Source organism: Saimiri boliviensis, chromosome 9 (genome assembly GCF_048565385.1).
Source record: "Saimiri boliviensis isolate mSaiBol1 chromosome 9, mSaiBol1.pri, whole genome shotgun sequence".
NCBI classification, from domain to species: Eukaryota; Metazoa; Chordata; class Mammalia; order Primates; family Cebidae; genus Saimiri; species Saimiri boliviensis.
The window spans coordinates 95,902,885-95,920,650 of NC_133457.1; the positions used below are offsets into that span (position 1 = coordinate 95,902,885).

The following is a 17,766-nucleotide window of genomic DNA, read 5'->3' on the forward strand; positions in this document are numbered from 1 at the left end:
TCCATCTCTACTAGCTGGGCATGGTGGCACACACCTGTAATCCCAGATACTCAGGAGGCTGAGACACCAGAATCACTCCAGCCTGAGAGGTGGAGGTTGCAGTGAGCCAAGATCACACCATTGCACTCCAGCCTGGGAGACAGAGTAAGAGTCTATCTCAAAAAAAAAAAAAAGAGAAAGAAACTCTAGGTACAAAGGTCCTTCAGGCTGGGCACGATGCCTTACACCTGTAAAACCAGCACTTTGGGAGGATAAGGTGGGCAGATCACCTGAGGTCAGGAGTTCAAGACCAGCCTGGCCAACACAGCAAAACCCCATCTCTACTAAAATTACAAAAATTAGCTAGGTGTGGTGGTGCATGCCTGTAATCCCAGCTACTCCGGAGGCTGAAGCAGGAGAATGGCTTGAATCTGGGAGGTGGAGGTTGCAGTGAGCTGAGATTGCGCCATTGCACTCCAGCCTGGGTAACAAGAGTGAGACTCCGTCTTAAAAAAAAAAAAAAAAAGGAGGGGGGCCGGGCGCGGTGGCTCAAGCCTGTAATCCCAGCACTTTGGGAGGCCGAAGCGGGTGGATCACGAGGTCGAGAGATCGAGACCATCCTGGTCAACATGGTGAAACCCCGTCTCTACTAAAAATACAAAAAATTAGCTGGGCATGGTGGCGCGTGCCTGTAATCCCAGCTACTCAGGAGGCTGAGGCAGGAGAATTGCCTGAACCCAGGAGGCGGAGGTTGCGGTGAGCCGAGATCGCGCCATTGCACTCCAGCCTGGGTAACAAGAGCGGAACTCCGTCTCAAAAAAAAAAAAAAAAAAAAGAGATCGAGACCATCCTGGTCAACATGGTGAAACCCCATCTCTACTAAAAATACAAAAAATTAGCTGGGCATGGTGGCACGTGCCTGTAATCCCAGCTACTCAGGAGGCTGAGGCAGGAGAATTGCCTGAACCCAGGCGGCGGAGGTTACAGTGAGCTGATTTCGATCTCTGAGGCTTGGACTATTCCCTCTCCTTGTGAAGCATCGGTCTTCCGCCTCTACAAAGGATAACCATTATGGAATGTGGCAGTGGGCTTACTCCTGGGAAGGCTAAGCTCAGTCCCTGCACAATAGATGTTCATGATCAGGGGTCTTAGTATAATTATCCTTTTCTCCAAACCCAACTTTACCAGGAGTCTCAACACAGACATGCCAAACTGCTTGGATGTGAATCCTGGTGGAGCCAGTGACCAGCTAGTTCACCTTAATACAGGCTGCAACAAGTACTCGTTACATAGCAGCTGTGTCATCATCGTCACTATAATAGCATCTCCTGGAGCATTTGCTAAAATGCAGGTGTCAGCCCCAGACCTCAGGAAGCAGTCTCTGGGCATAGGACCAAACCAGGAAGTTGCATTTTGCACCTGGTAACCCAGGTGATTCAGATGCTGCCAACCAAACCCTGGGAACCCTTGAAGCCCTGCCTGCTTGAGTTTCTTAGTTTTCTTGCATTCCCTCTTGGGAGGAACAGCCGTTGTCTGGGAGTTCGGAGGCCTGGGTTCAGCCCCAGCCACTGACTTGCTATGGACCTGGGCCAGTCACTGTCCTTCAGTCCAGCCCAGGAGGGGGTTGGGGTGCTGGGCATGGCCCTGAGGCAGTGCCCTGCCCAGCATGCCCTCACCAGCCTGTGTTCTCTCATAGCCTGCCCTCCTGTACCTGGTCCCCACCTGCATCGGTTTTCCTGTCCTGGTGGCGCTGGCCAAGGGAGAAGTGACAGAGATGTTCAGGTAAGGCAGAGTGGGGGGGCAGATGTCCTTGTGGACACTGGTACACCTGTTCGCAGCCAGTAGGACCTGCTGGGGGTGTCTGTATACCTCTCCAGGAGAACATTGTTCCTGCCACCAGCCCCACCCCTCGCTCTTTCCACCAGTACATAGGTACCTGGCCTGTGGGCACCATTGGGAACCTCCCCCTGGGCCAGGAGCCAAGGGAGAGCAAGGCATCAGGGCCCACTAAGTATCCCCCATCCAAATGCTAGCTGGAGCTTAAGAATAGCTGGTATGGGCCGGGTGCAGTAGCTCACGCCTATAATCCCAGCACTTTGGGAGGCTGAGGCAGGGGAATCACGAGGTCAGGCAATCAAGACTAGCCTGGCTAACATGGTGAAACCCCATCTCTACTAAAAATACAAAAAATTAGCCCGGCGTGGTGGCACATGCCTGTAGTCCCAGCTACTCGGGAGGCTGAGGTAGGAGAATTGCTTGAACCCGGGAAGCGGAGGTTGCAGTGAGCGAAGATCAAACCACTGCACTCCAGCCTGGACAACCAAGTGAGACTCCCTCTCAAAAAAAAAATAGCTGGTACGGATTTTTCTTTGCCTACTGTCAGAAGTCCTAGGTGAAGGTGACTGCAGGCATGTCTGTCCCTCCCATGGCCTCAGTTTTCACATGTGAGTGATAGAGCTGGGGCGGGGGTGTCGAATGCCCGAGCGTGGTAGAGTGTGCTCAAGTAGAAGTCATGTGTCAGCCCCTGTTCATTTGCCTCTATGGCTGTAACCCACAGCTCACTGCTTTCTCTTCATCCGTTTGTATCTCACTCAACAGATACCCCCTCCCCAGGGCCATAGCCACAACTGTCACACCCTGCACACAGTCCCACCCATACCCCAAGGCCTGCGTGATTCCAACAGGTGTCTGTCCTCCGCACCACTGACCCTGCCTGCCAGGGACCTAGAAATAGCTGCCAGTTGGCGATTAAAGCTGCCTACTTGAGGGCCTTCCGCCCAGTTCCACCTGCCTGGCCTCCAAGCTGTCCCTAGAGCCCCTGCCAGGGCCTCCTGTGCACCTGGCTGCCCGCAGGGGAACCTGTGACTCACCCCTCCCCCGGACCTGCTTCTGCCCTCCCTGTCCTGCCTAGAATCCCCAGCTCCCAGCCTGCCTGCCCATATTTCCTCTCCCAGCAATGCTCTGTGGTCGGAGGCAAGTAGGGGCTGGGGGTGAACTTGGGGACAGGTCTCAGGGAGCTTTGGGAGCAGGCACGGCACCCGATCCCTGAGCTTAGCATGCACCCCTTGCCCTCTGCCTCCCATCCAGCCCAGATTTCCCTGCCCCTTGGGGTAATCCCCCAATGCTGTTGTGCCCTCGTCAGGCAAAGTCTGAATACCTCGACCAAGGCAGAGAGGGCCCCTGGACTTTACCTGCGTGGTGCTAAGTGTTCTGCCGTACAGGTACCCTGCCCCTGCTCTTTGCCCTCCACCCCTACCCTGAGGGTTCTTAGATTGGGGTAAAAAGCAAGTGATCTCCTTTCTGCCCATTTCTGTCCCTTGATTGTCCACCCTATCTTTTGTTTGACTTTTCTCTTTGATTGCCCCCCTTTTTTTCCTGATTTACTTATTTTTGTATTAGTACCACATTTACATAGTTCAGAATTCCAGAGCTGTAACAGAGAGCACCCGCATGCTCCAGCCACCCCGCAGAGGCCAGCTGTGTTGCACAGACATTCAGAGACACCTGTGCCCTGAAACCAGACGTGTGTATACACACTCTTGCACAGACAGTGGCATTCTGGGAACATTCTGCACCTTGGTTTTGCACAGTATTTCTTAGAGTATTTCCACAGCAGCACATACACTTCTAACTTCAAGAGCCCACTTGTTCCTTTAACACAGCGACCTGATGTGCCTTTGTCTAGGTGCATCTTTTTTCACTCTCCAAATAATACCAGCTTCTTTCCATAAAATCTGGAAGTGTAAAAAATAGGTAAGAACAGGACGGTTCTGCTCTCTGCTCCTTGGAAAGGAGATCTCTGTCTTCCCTTAGTCTTTCCCTATCCATCTCTTTTTTCTGTCTCTTCTCTGTCTCTCACACAGCTACGAGTCCTCGGCGGAAATCCTGCCTCATACCCCGAGGCTCACCCACTTCCCCACAGTCTCGGGCTCCCCAGCCAGCCTGGCCGACTCCATGCAGCAGAAGCTAGCTGGCCCTCGCCGCCGGCGCCCGCAGAATCCCAGCGCCATGTAATGCCCAGCGGGTGCCCACCTGCCCGCTTCCCCCTACTGCCCCGGGGCCCAAGGTAGGGCAGACACTGCAGCTCCAGTGTACAGGGCAGGGACTATTGCCAGGGGTAGGCTGCAAGAGGCAGCTCCTCCACAGCCACCAGGCAGTGGCTGCACCCAGCCATGGACAACCCCAAAGCTTCCTGTCCTCACCAGTAACACGGGGCCCACATCAGAGTGGATAGAAATGGCCCTTGTCATACAGTAGTAGATACTGTTGCTATTCAAGGTGTATGTGTGACCTCAGGCAAATCTCTCACTTTCTTCATCTGTAAGTGAGCACGTTCCTGCCTCCCGGGGTTGATCTGGTGAGGAAGTGTGTGTACTGTCCTTGGCATGAACTCAGTTGCTCAATAAGTGAAGCCCATAGAAGGCGCTAAGCCGGGGTGTCTGTCTTCAGAGCAGCATCTTGCCACTTACCAATACAGCAGTGCCCTCACCTCTGGGGCTGAGCTATTTGATTCCTGCCGTGTGCCCTGGGAGGCAGCCAATCTCCATCTCTTGTAGCCTGGTCATGGCCGCCCCTTTTTCCACGCTACGGCAGAAGGTTCAGGAAGCTTGAAGTCGGCCCGCACAAGCCCAGGCCCAGCCTCTCTTCCATTGGCTGCTGCCCTTGCTGCCTCCTGGCACCCCCTAGCACAGAGAAAGCAGAGCAGCCTGTCTCAGGCGGGCACACAGTGGGGCTGGGGCCAGGCACTGTTGGGTGCTGGGCAGTGGACACAGGGCTGGCACTCCACGTGTGACCAGGCACTTTCCTAGGATGGGAGTGGGGAAGGGAACCACCAAGGTTCTGCTGACCCTCTCCTCTAAATGAATTTGTATTGTTTTGTTTTTTGGTCAGTTATGAGGAGTCAAATCCAAAGGATCCAGCGGCAGCGACAGAATCCAAAGAGGGAACAGAGGCATCAGCGTCGAAGGGGCTGGAGAAGAAAGAGAAGTGATGCGGCTGCTGCCCAAGCCTCTCAGGGCCAGACCAGACAGATGGGGGCCGGGCCCACATGGGCGTGCATGGGCAGAGGGCACAGGAGGCTGAGGGCAGCTCCAGGACAGGCCAGGGGACAGCAGGATACCTCCAGCCAGGCCTCTGTGGCCTCTGTTTCCCTCTCCCTCTCCTGGCCCTCCTCTGCTTCTCCCCACACCCTGCAGGCAAAAGAAGCCCCCAGCTTCCGCCATCCCTGGGAGCCCAGTGGGAAAAGTGGGTGTGATTTTTAGATTTTGTATTGTGGACTGATTTTGCCTCACATTAAAAACTCATCCCATGGCCGGGGCGGGCCACTGTGCTCCTGGAAGGGTTCTCTGCGTAAGCACCCAGTGTCTTGCACTGGGTTTTCTACGTCTCACCTGCCCACCCAGAATCTTTTCTGCAAGCCCCTTGAGGGTGCCCACCGCCAGCACCTGGCCAGCCCAGCCCCCAAAAACCTTCTAGCAAGTAGAGGGGGCCCAGGAGCCCTCCTCTCATCAAGTATCAGATTTTTCTCACCACCTTCCTGGAAACACTTGGTGGGCAGCAAGGGTTTTGGACAGATGAGAGTCTCGCACTCATCACGGTGAGAGGCTGACCGGACTCAAGGGAACCAGTCACTGTAGAACCTGCCAGCTTCCCTGGTCCCTGTTCCCCTATGGCTTCAGCTGGCAAGGCTCGGACTTGAGGTTGCCCTGAAGATCGATGCTTTGTCTCTCCCATTCTGCCCATTCCTGGGAGAGGCCAGTCATGGCACAAGGACTAGGCCCTCTGGAGAGGCTGCACTGAGGAAGGATTGAGCCTAGTGATTCTTAGAGGCCTTCTGGGGCCTAGGAGCTGAAATCTCAGGGCTGATTTCCCTGAAGTTTGCTTGCTGAAGACAGCAGCCCTGGCCAGCAGATGATGGACCCCACCCCAAACCAGGCAACAGTGGCCGTAACCCTTATCCACTTACCTGGCTTGAGGCCACTGAGTGGGGAAACAGGAGCCGGTACCCACCTGCTTGCTTGGACTGACAGACCCAGGGCTCTCCCTTGCCCAAGCTTTAGGTTCAAAGGCTGAAAATAACAGTGGCGGCCAAGCGCAGTGGCTCACACCTGTAATCCTAATGCTTTGGGAGGCCGAGGCAGGCAGATCACAAGGTCAGGAGTTCAATACCAACCTGGCCGTGAACCCCCATCTCTACTAAAAATAGAAAAATTAGCCGGGCATGGTGGCAGGTACCTTTAATTCCCAGCAACTCGGGAGGCGAGGCAGGAGAATCACTTGAACCTGAGAGATTACACCACTGCACTCCAGCCTGGGCGACAGAGCAAGACTCCGTCTCAAAAAAAGAAAATAGGCCGGGCGCGGTGGCTCAAGCCTGTAATCCCAGCACTTTGGGAGGCCGAGGCGGGTGGATCACGAGGTCAAGAGATCGAGACCATCCTGGTCAACATGGTGAAACCCCGTCTCTACTAAAAATACAAAAAATTAGCTGGGCATGGTGGTGCGTGCCTGTAATCCCAGCTACTCAGGAGGCTGAGGCAGGAGAATTGCCTGAACCCAGGAGGCGGAGGTTGCGGTGAGCCGAGATCGTGCCATTGCACTCCAGCCTGAGTAACAAGAGCGAAACTCCGTCTCAAAAAAAAAAAAAAGAAAAAGAAAACAGTGGCTTCCTTTGGAAGTGGCAAAAGAACAATCATGACCAGAGACTCAGGAGTATGACTGTAATACCCTCACGAGGTATTGGCATGTACCAGGCATCTTGAGAGAGGATTTCACTCCTGAGTCTTGGGCTGTAGGTGCTATTATTAGCTCCATTGTGCAGATGAGGGACTTGAGGCAGCTTGCCCATGGACACCAATTTGACCTTAAGCAAGCCAAACTGAATTCCAAGTTCCTAAGGACAGCAGCTCCTTCCCAGACCCCTGGGACCAAGTCACTGTGGCTGGTGTGCTGGGCATCCCTGAGCCCCAGCCACTCAACTTTACTGGGTCCAGGATTCTATGGAAAGGAAAGTGATAGAAAATCTCAAAAGGCTTCCTTTCAGGGAGGGGGGGTTCCCTTTTGGGGGCTTCTGGAATCTACCCACTCCAGCCGACTCTGGGCCCATGTGGTCCTGGAACAAGGCCCCTCTGAGGGCGGCAGACGGGGTGGGCAGCCCAGGCATACAGCATGGTTGGCTCTGCAGCCCAGGTCCCACAAAGGCCTTATTGAGTCACCAGCAGCCCCCGGCAGAGGCTGAGGTGGCAGTGGCGCCGAGCGCCTGCCACCTAATGACTGTCCTGGCCCAGCCAGATGTTCCGCAGACCTCCGGAGCGGCGGACCAGGGCCCGCCCGGCCAGCCGGCACCGCAGAGGCCACTCTAATTCCAATTAACCAGCTTCAGCTGAGCAAACAGCGGGCAGTGGTGGCCCAGCCCGGGCGGTAGGCCCGGCCCGCAGAGCCTGCGAGTCTAGACTCCAGATGTGAACCGCCACCACCACAGTCCCATGGAAAAATGGCACCAGTCCGGGCACGGATTGGGCCTGCATGCTGGGAGGGGATGTGGGTGGTTGGGCAAGACACTTGAGTGGGCTTGATGCCAGCCTCAACTGGGTGGGGTGGATTCTTAGGAAACTGCTCTAGAACCCTCCCCAAGTTCTACCCTGATCTACTAGGTTCTGTTTCTGTGCCTCAGTCTCCCCTGACTGCGGTAGGAGAGAGGGCTGCAAGAACAAAACCAGCCCTGCTGAGACTCCACTATGCGCTTTAGTTGTACTTCACACGTGACTAGCATTATGCTGGTATAACTGACCCTTGAACAACAGGAATTAGGAGCACCAACCCGTCATAGTCGAAAATCTGTGTAACTGTTTCTTTTTTTGAGATGGAGTTTTCGCTCTTGTTGCCCAGGCTGGAGTGTAATGGTGTGATCTCAGCTCAACTGCAACCTCCACCTCCCAGGTTCTAGCAATTCTCCTGCCTCAGCCTCCTGAGTAGCTGGGAATACAGGCATGCGCCACCATGCCTGGCTAATTTTGTATTTTTAGTAGAGATGGGGTTTCTCCATGTTGGTCAGACTGGTCTTGAACTCCCTCCCTCAAGTGAGCCACCCACCCTCAGCCTCCCAAAGTGCTGGGATTACAGGAGTGAGCCACTGCGACCGGCCTGTGTTAACTTTTGAGTCCCCAAAAACAACAGCCTATTGTTGACCAGAAGCCTCACCTGGTAACATAAACGTATGTAACACTTAACGTTACATACAACATTTTGTATATGTACTATACCATATTTGTACCATAGAGTAGGCTAGAGAAAAGAAAATGTTTAAAAAAAAAATCATAAGAGAAAAACATTTAGTAGTAGAGGGAATGCAAAAATAAATTTTAAAAATATATTACTCATTAAGTGGGCTGGGCACCGTGGCTCATGCCTGTAATTCCAGCCCTTTGGGAGGCCGAGGTGGACAGATCACAAGGTCAGGAGTTCAAGACCAGCCTGGCCAATATGGTGGAAACACTATGTCTGTACTAAAAATACAAAAATTAGTTGGGCACAGTGGCGGGCGCCTGCAGTCCCAGCTACTCGGGAGGCTGAGGCAGGAGAATCACTTGAACCCAGGAGGGGGAGGTTGCAGTGAGCTAAGATCGCACCACTGCACTCCAGCCTGGGCTACAGAGTGAGACTCCTACTCAAAAATAATAATAATAATTCATTAAGAGAAAGTGGATCATTATAAGATTTTCATCTTAGGCCGGGCGCGGTGGCTCAAGCCTGTAATCCCAGCACTTTGGGAGGCCGAGGCGGGTGGATCACGAGGTCAAGAGATCGAGACCATCCTGGTCAACATGGTGAAACCCCGTCTCTACTAAAAATACAAAAAATTAGCTGGGCATGGTGGCGCGTGCCTATAATCCCAGCTACTCAGGAGGCTGAGGCAGGAGAATTGCCTGAACCCAGGAGGCGGAGGTTGCGGTGAGCCGAGATCGTGCCATTGCACTCCAGCCTGGGTAACAAGAGCGAAACTCCGTCTCAAAAAAAAAAAAAGATTTTCATCTTGGTCTTTGTGTTGAGAAGAGGCATGGTTGGTCTTGCTGCCTCAGGGATGGCAGAGGTTTAAAAAAAAGTCCACGTATAAGTGCACCCACACAGTGCAAACTCGTGTTGTTCAATTTTTTTTTTTTTTTTTTTTTTTTTTTTTGAGACGGGAGTTTCGCTCTTGTTACCCAGGCTGGAGGGCAATGGCGCGATCTCGGCTCACCGCAACCTCCGCCTCCTGGGTTCAGGCAATTCTCCTGCCTCAGCCTCCTGAGTAGCTGGGATTACAGGCACACGCCACCATGCCCAGCTAATTTTTTGTATTTTTAGTAGAGACGGGTTTTCACCATGTTGACCAGGATGGTCTCGATTTCTTGACCTCGTGATCCACCCGCCTCGGCCTCCCAAAGTGCTGGGATTACAGGCTTGAGCCACCGTGCCCGGCCTTCAAATTTTATCTTAGATTTATTTAATCGTTGTAACAACCCCAAAAGGTACCTACATCATTCTTACGATAGGGAAACTGAGGCAGAGATTAGTAAGGGCCCTGGGGCACGTGAACCCAGAGTGCCTGGCTTCCAAGACTCGTATTCACCGTGGTGCTGTTTGACACGATCAGGATACTGGAGTTCCCTTTTTGGGGGGCAGCGTTGGAGAGGGGGTAGGCAACCTGAGTCTCGCCGCAGGGCTGGCTCCTGCAGTGAATGGAACGGTCTTGCTCACGCTGTGCTGTGCTTGACTGTGAAGAGGGGGAAAGAACCGCTTCCCAGGGCGGGTCCAGCTTTCTGAAGGAAAGCCTTCAGAGCCTCCAAGCCCGGCACCAGGTACCAGTTCAGCACTGGGCAGGGAACAGAAGCGGTCAAACGCCGCTTGCCGCGACTTGCAACGGCTGAATAAATGGATAATGTCAAGCGCTATGGCTTAGGGCAGTAGTGCCTCCGGTTACTACGATCGTGTCTGGGGTCCCTGAGGAGCAAAGCGAGAGTCTGCCATCCAGGAGATAAGAGTTCATCTGTTCTTGCACAACTAGGGAAGCGGAGTCGCCCCAAAACACGGGCAAGACTTGGCGGTGGTCGCAAGTGGCTATCAGGAGCGAGGCCACAGGGGCCTGCCCTGCCGCCCCGCCCCGCCCCGCGTTTGGATTCCCTCCAGGATTCCGGGCCAGGGCGCGGGAGGCGGAGGCCGCAGAGGGGGCGGCAGGAGGCTGCATCCTGCCCTAGTGCGTCAGGAAGGGCCGAGCGAGCGGGAAGGAAAGCACCACCCCCACCCCCGCCGCGGCCACACCTGGGTTCTCCAGGCGGGCGGGGGGCCCCGGGCCGGCGCCTGGCTCCAGCAAGTCTGGGCCGCCTCCCCGTGCCGCCCCGCGGGGGCCGCCAGATGGGCCGCCCGCCCAGCTACGCAGGCAGGAAACGGCCGGCCGGGCTGCCAGGAACGCGCGCGGGGGAGGGGGCAGGCCCGCGGCCTGGCCACGCCCGGCGGGGGACGGAGAGGCCGAGCGCCGCCCGGCGGGGGACAGGCGAGCTCCAAGAGGCTGCGATCGCCGTCCCTGCCAATTCCTAGCTGGGTTTCGTTGGGCAGGTCGCTTTAACTTCTCTGTGCCTCAGTTTCCCCACCTGTAAAGTGGGGCTGCTTATCTCCGCACTTTTCTCTTTTTCCTTTTTTATTTGTGCAGCAGGGTCTCACTCTGTCGCCCAGGCTGAAGTGCAGTGCCGCGATCACGGCTCACTGCAACCTCGACCTCCTGGGTTCAAGCGATCCTCTAGCCTCAGCTGGGACTATAGGTGTGTCCCACCACGCCTGGCTGATTTTTTCCTTTCTTTTTTTTTTTTTTTTTTTTTTCCTAGTAGAGACCGCGAGGTTCTCACTGTTGCTCAGGCTGGTCTCCAACTCCGGCGCACGATCTTCGCACGTCGGCCTTCCAAAGTGCTGGGATTAGACGCGTGAGCCACCGCGCCTAGCCTCAGCTATTTTCTTTTTTTTTTTTTTTTTTGAGACGGAGTTTCGCTCTTGTTACCCAGGCTGGAGTGCAATGGCGCGATCTCGGCTCACCGCAACCTCCGCCTCCTGGGTTCAGGCGATTCTCCTGCCTCAGCCTCCTGAGTAGCTGGGATTTCAGGCACGCACCACCATGTCCAGCTATTTTTTTTGTATTTTTAGTAGAGACGGGGTTTCACTATGTTGACCAGGATGGTCTCGATCTCTTGACCTTGTGATCCACCCGCCTCAGCCTCCCAAAGTGCTGGGATTACAGGCTTGAGCCACCGCGCCCGGCTGCCTCAGCTATTTTCTTAACCCGTGTGACCCCAGGACAATTTCTTTCCCTTCTCTTCCTTGGTTTTCGTAACTAAAAAATGGGGTGAACAATTGAACCTCCTTCAACCATGGGCGAAGCCTTTGTTTTTCTCCCCACCGGAGCCCCAGCACTTGGCCCATTGCCTGAAACATGAAGACACTCACTATTTGTTGTATGACTGAATATAAAGGTTTAGGACAATCTTGAGGACCTGGCTATGGTACACAAATTATCAAATTACCCTGAGTCTAATGCTTACCAACGAGTAGCTTCTGGCACGTGACTTCATCTCTGAGCTTCACTTTCCCCATCTGCTTCATGGCTGTGAGGATTAAGTAAAATAAATAGTGCTGGCCGGGCACGGTGGCTCAAGCCTGTAATCCCAGCACTTTGGGAGGCCGAGGCGGGTGGATCACGAGGTCAAGAGATCGAGACCATCCTGGTCAACATGGTGAAACCCCGTCTCTACTAAAAATACAAAAAATTAGCTGGGCATGGTGGCGCGTGCCTGTAATCCCAGCTACTCAGGAGGCTGAGGCAGGAGAATCGCCTGAACCCAGGAGGCGGAGGTTGCGGTGAGCCGAGATCGCGCCATTGCACTCCAGCCTGGCTAACGAGCGAAACTCCGTCTCAAAAAAAAAAAAAAAAAAAAAACTTTGGGCCAGGTGAGGTGGCTCATGCCTGTAATCCCAGCAATTTGGGAGGCCGAGGAAGGTGGATCACGAGGTCAGGAGTTCAAGACCAGCCTGGCAGACGCCTGTAATAGCTACTCAGGAGGCTGAGGCAGGAGAATCCCTTGAACCCTGGAGGCAAAGATTGCAGTGAACCAAGATCGTGCCATTGCATTCCAGCCTGGGCAACAGAGCAAGACTCTGTCCCAAAAAAAAAAAAAAAAAAATTAATAAAATTTAAAAATCTTCAGTCGGGCACAGTGGTTCATGCCTGTAATCCCAGCACTTTGGGAGGCAGAGGCAGGTGGGTCACAAGGTCAGGAGATCGAGACCATCCTGTCCAACATGGTGAAACCCCGTCTCTACTAAAAATACAAAAATTAGCTGGGCGTGGCAGCGCGTGCCTGTAATCCCAGCTACTCGAGAGGCTGAGGCAGGAGAATTACTTCTACCAGGGAGTCAGAGGTTTCAGTGAGCCGAGAATGTGACACTGCACTCTAGCCTAGACAACAGAGTGAGACTCCGTCTCAAAAAAAAAAAATCTTAATTAGGCTGAACACGGTGGCTCTCACCTATAATCACAGCTTTTTGGGATGCCAACATGTGTGGATTGCTTGAGGCCAGGAGTTTAAAATCATCCCGGGCAGCATAGCAAGGCTCCTTCTTTACAAAATTAAAGTATTAGCCAGAAATGATGGCACACACCTGTAGTCTCAGCTACTCATAAGGCAGAGGCAGGAGGATCGTTTGAGCCTACTCTTGTGAGAATCTATGCTAATGGGCTGGGCTCGGTGGCTTAGGCCTGTAATCCCAGCACTTTGGGGGGCCAAGGCAGGCACATCACCCGAGGTCAGGAGTTTGAGACTAGCCTGGTCAACATGGTGAAACTCGTCTCCACTAAAAATACAAAAATTAGCCCAGCGTGGTGGCATGGGCCTGTAGTCCCATCTACTCAGGAGGCTGAGGCAAGACAATCACTTGAACTTGGGAGGCAGAGGTTGCAGTGAGCCAAGATCACACCACTGCACTCCAGCCTGGATGACAAAGTGAGACTCAAAAAAAAAAGAGCGCGAGAGAGAGAGAATCTATGCTCATTTTTGGATTTCTACAAGTTGTGGGTAAGGGTGAAGCTGAAATCTTAGGTGGAACAGTGTGGTAGATGGGTTTCTATATGATTGTGTTTGTGAATGTGTGCTTATGTGTTTGTCTACCTTAGCCTGTTGATGTGTGTGCTTCTGAGAACATTTGTGAGCAAGTGCCTACATTGGTGTGTGGGTGTGTATAAGAGAGACAGAGATCATATGGAAGTGTTTGGGTTTATAAAAGGGCTTTTGCAAAGGCATTGCCTGTGTGTTTGTGAATGTGTGTTGTTCCATCTGCTTTCTGCCCGTGTGTATGGGCGTGTGTGTGTGTTTCAAGTCTTGTTTTAGTTCATGCCCCCCTTTGCCTGGATCATCCCCCAGTGGTGCAATCACAGCTCACTGCAGCCTCAAACTCCTGGGCTCAAATACCTCCCACCTCAGCCTCCCAAGTAGCTAGAACTACAGGCATACACCTGGCTTTTTCTTTCTCTTTCTTTCTTTTTTTTTCTTTCCTTTTTTTTTTTTTTTTAGACGGAGTTTCGCTCTTGTTACCCAGGCTGGAGTGCAATGGCGCGATCTCGGCTCACCGCAACCTCCGCCTCCTGGGTTCAGGCAATTCTCCTGCCTCAGCCTCCTGAGTAGCTGGGATTACAGGCACGTGCCACCATGCCCAGCTAATTTTTTGTATTTTTAGTAGAGACGGGGTTTCACCATGTTGACCAGGATGGTCTCGATCTCTTGACCTCGTGATCCACCCGCCTCGGCCTCCCAAAGTGCTGGGATTACAAGCTTGAGCCACCGCGCCCGGCCTCTTTCCTTCTTTTCTTTTGAGATAATGTCTTGCTCTGTTGCCCAGGCTTGTAGTAGTGGCACGATCTCGGCTCACTGCAACCTCCGCCTCCTGGGTTCAAGTGATTCTCCTGCCTCAGCCTCCCAACGTGCTGGGATTACAGGTGTGAGCCACCGTTGTCTAGCCAGGCTAATTTTTTAAATATTTTTGTGGAGACATATGTTGCCCAGGCTAGTCTCAAACTCCTAGCCTCAAGCAATCCTTCTTCCTCTGCTTCCCAAAGTGCTGGGATTACATGGCCTCCCCATCCAGCCTGCTTCTACATCGACCTCTCTGCATCTTCGTCTCTTCATCTTTCTCCTCATGGAGAAACCCCAGAAAAAGCACAGACTCTGGAATTAGAGAAACAGGGTTTGTTATTCTGTGCCATACTCTCCCTGTGTGGATTTAGCCAACTGATTCAAAGTCTATTTCCTCATCTGTAAAATGGGGATATTACACTCAGTGGTTCTTGTTATTACTCTGATTATTATTATCTCTCTGCTATCTGCCCCCCTCCCAAACACCAGCCTGTCCTCTCTGCTCTGGCCAGATTGATGACAGCTTTGTTTTTCGGGCCTAAAACCTGCTTCTTCCAATGTGCTCAGCAGCTATTTGCTAATCATCCAGAGTGACCTAGGACAAATTTACATGAGCGGAAGAGCCGCTGGGGAGGGTGCTGCTGGGAAATGCCTCCACAGAGATGCTGATTGTGCTCATGCCGTGAAAGGCTCAGCTTTTTCTGTTCAGGCCCAAATGTGCAGCACAATCGGTGGGAAAATTGCAGGAGAGAAAGCAAAAAAAAAAAAAAAAAAAAAAAAAAAAAAACAAAAAACCAAGACTTTTTACTTCCTTAATAAAATTGATTTTGGTGCTCACTTGGGCAGCACATACACTAAAATTGGAACTAGATAGAGATTGGCATGGCCCCTCAGCAAGAATGACAGGCAAATGCGTGAAGCCTTCAATAAGAAATAAAAAATTTTTTCCTGATCTGTGTGTCTCTTAAAATCCCACAGGATGGAAATGTCCTAAAATAAGAGATTCAGTTAGAGGGGAAGTCCCATTATCTATTCTGGGTTTTTGGGTGGTGGTGGTGGTGGTGTTTCTTAATGGGTCTGTCGGGATTCTCCTGGACCCCCTTCCCAGCTGCTGTGTGGTCCCGGCCTGAGAACACCAAGCCCCCGACCCTAGGCCCACGCCCACCCACCACCCGGCCTCGGTGGCCGTTTCCCAGGATTCACATGGTAATGAAGGCATCCATCTTCTCCCAGACACACACTGGGCCCTCCGACCCTCCCAGGGCCCACACAATGGCCCCCAGTGCCTCGGCCCCACCACCTGTTGGATTTTCCCAGGGAAGGGAGGAAGGGGGTGGAGAAGAAGAGCCGCCTGCCTCCTCCCAGCCCCCAGGCCCCAGCCCCATTTGCGCCCTGGTCGCAAGAGTCAGTCAGCCAGGGCACCCATGTCCTTGGACTCCCGGTCCATCCTCAGCACCGTGTTTCTCATCCCCAAACTGCAGTGTGGTTGGGAGGATTCTGATGGGAATGGTGGTGAGGAAACTCTCAGGAACTGTGGAATGCCGAAGAAATAAAGAGAGCAATCAACCAGGCGCAATGGCTCACACCTGTAATCCCAGCACATTCAGAGGCCAAGGCTGGTGGATCGCGAGGTCAGGAGTTCGAGATGAGCCTGACTCACATGGAGAAACCTCGTCTCTACTAAAAATACAAAAATTAGCCGGGCGTGGAGGCACACACCTGTAATCCCAGCTACTCCGGAGGCTGAGGCAGGAGAATTGCTTGAACCTGGGCGGCGGAGGTTGCAGTGAGTTGAGATGACACCATTGCACTCCAGCCTGGGTAACAGAGCAAGACTCCGTCTCGAAAACGAAAACAAAAACAAAAAAAGAGCAATCAATAATAATGAACTTGACAATGAATAAGGAACGGGCTCATGCCTGTAATTCTGACAATTTGAGAGGCCAAGGCAGGAGGATTGTTTGAACCCAGGAGTCTGAGACCAACCTAGACAACACAGCTAGATCCCTCTCTCTACAAGAAATAAAAAATAATCATCATAAATAATAATAAGGCTGGGCAATTATGCCACCTATATACCCAGAACTTTGGGAGGTGGAAGCAGGTGGATTTCTTGAGCTCAGTAGTTTGGAACCAGCCTGGGTGACACCTTTCTCTAAAAAAATTTAAAAATTGGCTGGGCGAGGGGGCTCAGGACTGTAATCCCAGCACTTTGGGAGGCTGCGGCAGGCAGATCACCTGAGGTCAGTAGCTCAAGACCAGCCTGGCCAACATAGTGAAATCCCATCTCTACTAAAAATACAGAAAGTAACTGGGTGCAGTGGCAGATGCCATTAATCCCAGTTACTCAGGGGGCTGAGGCAGGAGAATTGCTTGCACCGGAAGGCGGAGGTTGCAGTGAGCAGAGAGAGCACCACTGCACTCTAGCCTGGGCGACAGAGTGGGACCCTATCTCAAAAAAATAAATATATAAAATTTAAGGCCGAGTGCGGTGGCTCATGCCTATAATCTCAGCACTTTGGGAGGCTGAGGTGGGTGGATCACGACGCTAAGAGATCGAGACCATCCTGGTCAACATGGTAAAACCCCATCTCTACTAAACAAAAACAAAAATTAGCCCGGCGCGGTAGCTCACGCCTGTAATCCCAGCACTTTGGGAGGCTGAGGTGGGCAGATCACCTGAGATCAGGAGTTCAAGACTAGCCTGACCAATATGGTGAAACCCCATCTTTAAAAAAATAATAATAATAATACAAAAATTAGCTGGGCTTAGTGGTGCACGGTTGTAGTCCCAGCTACTTGGGAGGCTGAGGCAGGAGAATTGCTTGAACTCAGGAGGCGGAGGTTGCGGTGAGCCGAGATCGAGCCATTGCACTCCAGCCTGGGTAACAAGAGCGAAACTCCGTCTCAAAATAAATAAAAAGTCAGGTATGGTGGCGCACATTTAAAATCCCAGCTACTGGAGAGGCTGAGGTGGCAGGATTGCTTGAGCCATGAAGATAGAGGCTATAGTGAGCTGTGATCACCCCATTGCACTCCAGGCTGGGTGACAAAATAAGACCCTGTCTCAGTAATAACAATAGGCCAGTCACAGTGGCTTGTGCCTGTAATCGCAGCCCTTTGGGAGGCCAAGGTGGGCTGATCACTTGAGGTCAGGAGTTTGACACCAGCCTGGGCAACATGATAAAACTCCCCCTCTACTGAAAATACAAAAATGATCTGGGTATGATGGTGGGCACCTGTAATTCCAGTTCCTCAGGAGACTGAGGCAGGAGAATCACTTGAACCCAGGAGACGGAGGTTTATAGGTTTGAGCCACCGTGCCCAGCCAGAATTATTATTGAGATGAAGTCTTTTTTTTTTTTTTTTTTTTTTGAGACGGAGTTTCGCTCTTGTTACCCAGGCTGGAGTGTAATGACGCGATCTCGGCTCACCGCAACCTCCGCCTCCTGGGTTCAGGCAATTCTCCTGCCTCAGCCTCCTAAGTAGCTGGGATTACAGGCACGCACCACCATGCCCAGCTATTTTTTTTTTTTTTTTTTTTGTATTTTTAGTAGAGACGGGGTTTCACCATGTTAACCAAGATGGTCTCGATCTCTTGACCTTGTGATCCACCCGCCTCGGCTTCCCAAAGTGCTGGGATTACAGGCTTAAGCCACCGCGCCCGGCTAGAATTATTATTTATTTATTTTTATTTATTTCTTTTTTTTGAGACGGAGTTTCGCTCTTGTTACCCAGGCTGGAGTGCAATGGCGCGATCTCGGCTAACCGCAACCTCCGCCTCCTGAGCTCAGGCAATTGTCCTGCCTCAGCCTCCTGAGTAGCCGGGATTACAGGCACGCGCCACCACGCCCAGCTA

At 52.6% G+C, this 17,766-nt stretch overlaps 1 protein-coding gene and 1 pseudogene across 3 annotated transcripts in view; both read left to right on the forward strand.

The window, feature by feature from the left end:
* Positions 1-5,308, forward strand: part of HM13 (histocompatibility minor 13) — a 56,163-nt gene extending 50,855 nt beyond the window's left edge. Inside the window, exons 11-13 of one of the 3 annotated variants that reach the window (XR_746584.3) lie at positions 1,676-1,761; positions 3,843-4,045; positions 4,870-4,988. Coding sequence is in view for 2 of the 3 variants with exons in the window: in XM_003940996.4 (XP_003941045.1) it covers positions 1,676-1,761; positions 3,843-3,989; positions 4,870-4,969 (333 nt within the window). In the remaining variant the exon portion in view is untranslated. Of the gene's footprint in view, positions 1-1,675; positions 1,762-3,842; positions 4,046-4,869 lie in introns of all 3 variants that reach the window. The other 2 variants (XM_003940996.4, XM_003940995.4) reach the window with 2 other exon arrangements.
* Positions 5,309-14,737: 9,429 nt separating this feature from the next.
* Positions 14,738-14,853, forward strand: LOC120367973 (U6 spliceosomal RNA; annotated as a pseudogene).
* The last annotated feature ends 2,913 nt before the right edge of the window (positions 14,854-17,766 follow it).